The sequence below is a fragment of the Homalodisca vitripennis genome, unplaced genomic scaffold (genome assembly GCF_021130785.1).
Source record: "Homalodisca vitripennis isolate AUS2020 unplaced genomic scaffold, UT_GWSS_2.1 ScUCBcl_4319;HRSCAF=10438, whole genome shotgun sequence".
NCBI classification, from domain to species: Eukaryota; Metazoa; Arthropoda; class Insecta; order Hemiptera; family Cicadellidae; genus Homalodisca; species Homalodisca vitripennis.
The window spans coordinates 12,061-20,091 of NW_025780427.1; the positions used below are offsets into that span (position 1 = coordinate 12,061).

The 8,031-nt window shown below is 31.7% G+C and overlaps 1 protein-coding gene across 1 annotated transcript; it reads left to right on the top strand.

Moving 5' to 3' along the window:
* The first annotated feature begins 791 nt into the window (after positions 1-791).
* LOC124372899 (leptin receptor gene-related protein-like) lies at positions 792-5,122 on the top strand. Its single transcript, XM_046831309.1, is given in 4 exon segments — positions 792-938; positions 1,496-1,691; positions 4,383-4,415; positions 4,417-5,122. Coding segments are annotated over 4 exon segments (351 nt in total). The 5' UTR covers positions 792-897; the 3' UTR covers positions 4,498-5,122.
* The last annotated feature ends 2,909 nt before the right edge of the window (positions 5,123-8,031 follow it).

Consider the following 8,031-nt stretch of genomic DNA (forward strand, 5'->3'; position numbering starts at 1 on the left):
AGTTCATAAATATATAGTTTGTAGCACATAGGTATTGTTGAAGAATTGCAATATGCAACATAAAATATTTAAATTTGGTCATGTTTTTATATTTGGGGAACAGGCGATAAACTAGTTGAATACTTCTATTTGATATGTTAACTGTGGCATGGTTCACTAATGACTCATAGTTCACTTTCAGTTAATAATGTAGCCAGGAAAGAAATTTTGTGGGGCATCAAGACAACTGGTATTTTCCCTTAGTGGACAGAAAGTAAGGCTCCATATTGTTCCTTAAAAAGTTCTTGACTCGTTTCTATGTTGAGAACGATCTTTCAGCAAAATATGTCAGTAATACTAAATTATTTTAATAATAATTATCGTTTACTATAAAAGCAATTGAAACAATTGAAAATTTGGGGGGGTCCGGATCCCTTTAACCCTCTTGCTGGCTACGTCCTTGCTTTCAGTTGATAACCTTATAAGATTTTACCAAACCTAAGTAAAGTTTGTAATTATTACAATGGAGTGAATTGTTACATATGAGTCATGGGTGGCTTGTATTTTGTTTAAACAGTTATTTCTCAGATTCGGCATGACTCAGATGTGAGCATTTGTATCCCTTGTTCATGTAGATTGCAGCTACTGTAATTGTTTGGCATGATATTGCATCTGTCCTCAAGCTACAGGTTATATTCCAATTGCCTAATTCTTATGCTGTGTAAAGTTAAACTGATCAAAATGTATTAATATTTATTGTATTATTTCTACAAAACTTTTATTATATTATCGAATTGTTAAATAACTTTTTAATCTTGGACAAAGTGATATCATAATTTATGTTAAATATTATTTGTAATTGAGAAATTGTGTATTTGTTGCAGGTTGGTGACGTTAGCATTCACAGGCTCAATCGGCATGACACTAGTCATTCTGGCTTGTGCTCTGCCTGCCGAAAAGTGAGTTCTTCCTAAGTGTGTTAATTTAGTTAACATAGATAACTAAGTGTAGTTCGTTAATGTAATACAAGGGCCATATTTATATTTTTTTTTTTGTATTTGTAGCAATGAAAGCCAAATATTTTATGCTCACATCTCTCAATAGCTTGGCTCAGGATTTTTCCAGGCTTTCCATTAATTTTAGATGACTTAAGAGCCAGCTGTAATGAAACAACCTTAAATTTTACCCCATAAAGACAATGTTAAATATCAAACACTTGTATGCCCTCATTTTGGTCGTAGAATTATGAGGGCCAAAAAGACAAGTTGACCGGGAAAAGTTATTATCAGCATGAAACGACTCATTCTTTTCTACTGTGGTGACTTTTGTATGTTTTTAAGACAGTTCATTTTACACCTGTGGCATTGATTATACTGAACGTTTATGATGCAAACCCATTTAGAACATTTCTATTGATCTGTCCAGGAATGGAACCTGTAACTTTTTCAGTTAGAGGGCAACAACCTTTTCTAAGCCTTAAATGTAATTTTAGTGACTGTTTTTTTTGTCCATGCAGAGTTTGGTGGCCATTCTTTGTGGTGGTCTTCTATGTGCTGGCGCCAATGCCAACTATACTGGCCCGTCGCTACACCGAACACACGGGTTCTTCCAACTCTAGCATCGAGCTGGCCATCTTTCTGACAATGGGCTTTGTAGTATCATCCTTCGCTTTGCCCATTGTACTAGCTCGTGCCCCAGCTGTTGTCCCCGTTGTGAGTATCTTCTATTTAGTTCAAGAGCAAATGATTCAGGAGTAGTTAGTCTCTACCTAGTTGTAGAAGGGAGTTTTAAGGTTTTCAAATAAAATAGACAATACATATTTGTACATTCTTTGAGAATTACAATGATGTCAAAATGTGATCGAATTGAGTCAAGAAAAATACAGGTCAAATTCACCAAGATTTTCAAGCATCCAAATCCCATTGAAAGGCAGGATTACAGGATTATAAGAAAAAAATTTGAAAAAGCTCTGAAAGATTAATGTAAATTATTCATGTTAAGACTGTGTTGAGTAATTCTGTGGGCAACCTAAGTGGGTTGTGACTGCGATAAGTAGATAATAATTATTGTAATTGCAGTTATTGGAGTGTATCTCCAATGGAGCACACTTGGGATTGATATTTGGGGTGGTGTTGTAATCCTGAGGGTTGATCCCACGAATTTTGAATTTTGTTTCTTTGTATGTGTATGAATGTGAGCCTGCATGCAGCAGTATGGAAAGTCGAGTAAATGGATTTAGTTTTTTAAGATAAATACTGTAAAAAATTGGTATTATTGACTATTGCCATACAATGTAATATATATTGTCAACGCAATAAATATATATTCTATTCTACTCTATCTTACTCTTCTTTTGCATTGGGATTTTGCTCCTTCATAATTCTCTTATTTCATGAGTTACTATAATTTGTAAGCAGGTTCGAATACATTTCATGAGGTGAACATACAATATTTAAGTTGTGTGAAATATTTAACGAGAAAACAAGCGATGGTAATTTAATAATTTAATTTAACCAGAGGAGTGGCTCTAAACTGGTTTAAAAGCTTTATCATAGGAAGGAAACAACAAGTAAAAATAAATACCACCTTTAGCAACCAACTAATTGTCCAAAAATGGAGTACCTCAAGGATCAGTGATATCAGCCACCCTATTTCTAATTTTTATTAATGATTTATTAAACCTTAACTTCCATGGACACATTAACGCTTTTGCAGATGATATAGCTCTTTTTTATGCAGAAAAAAACCTTATTGTATTTAGTGATTTAATAAATTTTGATCTTTTACTACACAGGAAATGGTGTCTCACTAATAGAATGCAAGTTAATGTGAATAAGACTAAATTTGTTACTTTTGATTTTTTCGGTTTTGAAATACCCTACCCATTGATTGATATTTCATTCCTCAAGCTGCAATTTCCAACTATGTACATGTCAATCATTAGAGCAAGTAAAAACTATTAAATACTTGGGAATTCTATTTGATGAAAAAACTTACGTTTGAGCCACACATTCTAGATTTACACTCCAAATTACGATCACAGATAAGAAAATTTTACTTTTTGAGAAATTTTTGTAACGAACAATTATTAAGAACACTATATTTTGTCCTTATTAATTCAAGATTACAATACGCCTTGCCATGTTGGGGTGGAACATACAAAACTTTAATTGGCAAGTTAAGAATGACTCAAAATTACTTCTTACGTATAATCTTAAAAAAGTCTAAAATAACACATTCCTTTCCATTATACCAACATTTAAAAATTCTACCCATTCAGCACCTATTCATTTTTAAAGTCTTGAGATTGTTTTTTATTAGAAGCGGAAATAGAGAAAATATTATGCCTAACCACCCACATAGTACTAGAAGTTGTGTAAATAATTGTTTCAAACTGCCAAAAGTTAATAAAGCTATTTTCCGACATTCCTTTCATTATTTGGGACCCAAATATTTTAATAAACTACCATTACAATTCAAGAGTACGAAAAACCTCAATATTTTTTGTAAGCAAACAATCACTTGGCTTTCTTCTCAGCAGGATGTAGAATATTTTAACAATGTATTAGTTTTAAATATAGTGTTCATTTTCACAATATAAAGTATAATATGTATGTGCAAGTATATGTATGTATGTATGCGTAAGTATATGTGTGGATGTATATGTACATGCATGTGTGTGTGCCTATTATGCATAATTTGGTCATTTTAGTTACTTTTTCTCTTTCTATTATTTAAAAAATCATTTATACCTACTATTTATTTTCACTAATATATATATTTTTTTTTTTCTTTTTGAAACCCTCAGATGTTGCGGTTGGCGAAATACTAAGTAAAGTTATTATAATGCTAGACTCTGATTCACATGTTTAAAACTATATTCTTTATTTGTACAACTGGCCACACTACTGGTTAAAGTGGCCAGTATATTTTTCTCGCCTTTTTCATGCATGTATTTATGTAATTATTTATGGGAAATAAAATTCATTTGTTCATTTAATCTCAATATGACCACACTCTTCTTCTATGAGAGAGTGAAAAAGTCGTGTCTCAATTTTTGTTGTTTGGAAACATTTTATAAAACAAGTCTTAACTTGCCTAATAATAAAGTCTGCTCAATGCAACTTGTAGTCATTCAAATATAACTTCAGTGATTGAGGGCAAGGAAGAAACATTATGATTAAGAAGGAGATGTCTAATGATTTACTTATGGCAAAATTATGAAATAATTGTTGGTATTATTTTTTTATATACATAGACTGATTGAATGTTAAACCTAGCGAACCTCAGTTAAAGGACATTTTTAAATAGTCTGGTTTCATCATATTGACAAAAGGTGTGGATTATGACCTGTTAGTTCATTTATAACTCGTTATCACGCTAACGATAGTAATATGTTGTAGATCCAGTGGAGTGCTTGCTACCTGACTCTTGCAGGGTAACATAATCGTCTACCTCACGTACATCGGTTTCTTCGTCACACTTTACCAAGAAGACAGTGACTACAGCATGTGGTGATACTCTAGCATTCCTGTGATCGTATCTGCATCTAGTCTTACGACTATTAAATACACCTTCGTTATGTTTTTATTCATCACTTAATGTGTTAAATTTTATCGGTAATTTAGTATAAGGTTTAATTTTAGTCTTTTTTATGAACTTTTATGTAGTGGTGTCTCTTGTTGTGCCCTGTCGGAAATGGCGACACTGTACAGAATAATGTGAATATATTGACGGTGAGTAATTATGGTGAAAGTGTATAGAATAAAGTGAATAATAGTGATGATGGAAATGACGTAGTCGCGTAGATTGTGCAATGATCCCCAAGCACATTATTCAGTCATATAAAAATTAGTCCCAAAGACATAAAAGAGGTTTTGAGTTTTGGAAGCTGAGTCTCTTATTAAGTAAACTATCTATGACACTTTTGACAATTGTTTAATTTATTTTAAAGGTATTTGTTATTTGCTACTTATTAAAATATTTATTTATTCGTATTAAGGGATTACTTTAGTTTTTACACAACAAATGTTAATTTGTAGTATTAACAAGCTGTAAGACTTTATTTTTTCTGTAAGTAAGGATCTTAGTTAAGTTTAAATTCATTTGTGTATATTAAGAATTAAAAATTCCCTTTACAGAATTGGTGTTTGTTTACATATCCATCTGTAATTTTCTTGGTGACGCAATACAAATTTAAGCATTTAAAAACCCAGCAGAGATTAGTGTTAAATAGTCCAGGAGGCAACAGCCAATTAGTATAGTTTTCAACATTAATAACTCTTGTTTACTAATTTAAACAATAACATTACAAATATGTATAAACAAAATTTCTGATCTCTCCATACTACATTAGTGTAGTAATGAAAACCAATCATAAAGACGCTAAACTTGAAGATAAAGTTTGTATAGTACTTTGGCGTGTGAAATTTTATTTGATAAATACATGTTATCGCATTATCAATATCATTAGAATATTTTTTGTTAGTCTCACTTTGAATTAAAATTTTGTTCTGATCAGTATAAAAAGTTGTAACAGAGTTATTTTTTATATTTTGTTTTAAGACAAAAACATTATTGAAGCAACTATAGCCTCTTGTGGGTTTGGTGTTACAATGATAAAAGTTATATCTCGATCTACAGTAACAGATAACAAAGTGCCAGTCTCCTGAAGTCAGTGGAAAACAGCAGCAAATGTTGTATGGGTAGGTTGTTGTTGATTTGGACAACAACCTACCCATGATTCTTAATAACAATCTATTTTGATTCATAATACAGACGGGACGCTAGACGACTATTACCGTTAGCTTTTCGATACATAAGTATCATGTCAGCTTGATGATTAAATGGATAGCCTGCCATCTTAAATAGAATAAGAGCACTATTGACTAATAATGTTTCTACGAGTGAAAGTAACAGATGATATCTTGTCAAAAATAAACAAGGAAATAACTTACTTATCTGACTTCATTGTTGTTTTAATCAGCTTTGTCTTAACATGATTCAACTGTTTAAACCATAAAAGTTGAGTCATATAGATTATTTGTTACAATATTGTTTTTTCAAATTTAATAATATTTATCGTGTTTAATGTTTTTGTAACCCAAAAAAACTTTTTAAGTGTATATTCTTGGGCCAAACTGAAGGCAATGAACAAGTCTACGACGTACAATATCCTCATTAGCTGTGAGTAGTCAGTGTCATCCATGTACATCAGCATTTTACAATATTCAAGTACATGTTCTGGGAAGTGGTATATGAATAGGATTGGTCTAAGGGCCGAGACTTGTGGAACCCCCTTGTGACTGGCAGAAGTTTAGACTGAATTGTACTTATGAGCCCGTTGACTGTTTCCTTTAGTTCTACTGTCTGTCTTCATCCCTTGAGCCGGCTACAAACTTATCTGTTATGAAGCTAAAGTTTCTATTGGTTAGGAACTTACTGTGCTGCCCAAAATGACAGAAAAAATTGTATTCATTGTAATATTATTGAAGGATAATATCTAATATTTATGCAATTCCTACCTACTTTCTAAACAACTTAGGAAATGAGATTTTAATATTATACATCTGCCATATTAGCACTGCATAAATGTTGTTTGAGTTAGATTGTAGCATTCATATAGTCTACCTATTGCAATATCTACATGTAAACAGTTTCTCAATCTGTGTAATGCATCTTCACAAAAATTGATAATGACACAAGTAAATGGCAACGTCAAATAGGAGCAATCTGTACCTTAGGGGGTGGAGCCCCATGGCTAAATCCTCATAGACACAATTTGGTTGAATGAATTGTAGCCAAAGTTAGCATAAACCTTCTATTCTATTTAACAAATATTATTCCAGGTTGTGTTTTCAGTTCATTTTTGAGACAAAGAGATAGGAGTCCTTTAGTTAAGAGCATTTTATAAATAAGTACGATAGACGCCTTGTAGTGATGTTCATAGAAGCCTTGTAATGATGTTCATAGACGCCTTGTAGTGATGTTCTAGAACTAGTTATAACCAAGGATATCGTAGAACTAGTTATAACTAAGGATATCGGTTTTAAGCCAAATAGTCTGAGACAAAAATAAAAGTATTCACACAAGTATTATAGATACCTTGTTGTTTGGACAGACTCTGCATGATAATTCTTGTAATAAACAGCATGCTTAAAATTGTTTCTAACACCAATTGGACCAAAGGGGATAGAGCCCCAGTGTAACATTTGTTTTATAAACAACTATTGCTGATGCTGTACAGGTGGTGTATTTTACCAAAATTGGCATGAATGTTCTACATGATAGTTATTCAAAGCCATTTGAGTCAAGGGGTGAAGCTCTAGGACCAATACCAATTATATGTATATAAAATTAATCTAAATGATTTGAACCGAAACTGGCATAAACATTTTATAGAATCAAGAAATTTATTAACCATTAGGCAATTGTACAATTACAATAGGTCTCATCAATGAGACAAAGTTCTGTGCAGTCAGACTTATAATATGGTACTCAGTAGAAAAAACAAACAGATGCAACATTAAAAACTATTTCCTACTGTATACAAATGTACTCAACATCCTTACATTCTATAAATTCTTTAATGGAATAAAATTCCTTTCTTTTTAACCAGCCAGACAATATTTGTTTGAATTTTTTATTGGAAAGCTTTTAAAGTGATGGGAGCTCATTATTTAGGTTAAGCGTTTATAACATTTCTCGACTAATGTTAGATGTGATTAGATACTTGTCATGATCATGGAGAGTACTGGAGTCTCAAATTTGCTTAGATTTTCTTTTGACAACTTTTATTACATTTAAAAATATAAATACAAGCTCTAAATAAAAGTATGTCAAAGTTACACAAAACATGAGCTTTCTTAGCAAAAATGCACCCTCGACAACTTTTTATAATTGTCAACATGAACACTCCAATTTAATTTATAGTACCAAAAAAAATCATAATAGCTTTGCAGGTTCAAGAAAGCATCCATTCTCATTATTTATTTGACTTCTTAATTAATATGTTTTATACTAATTAATTAATAGCTTGTTTTCAGAGTAACA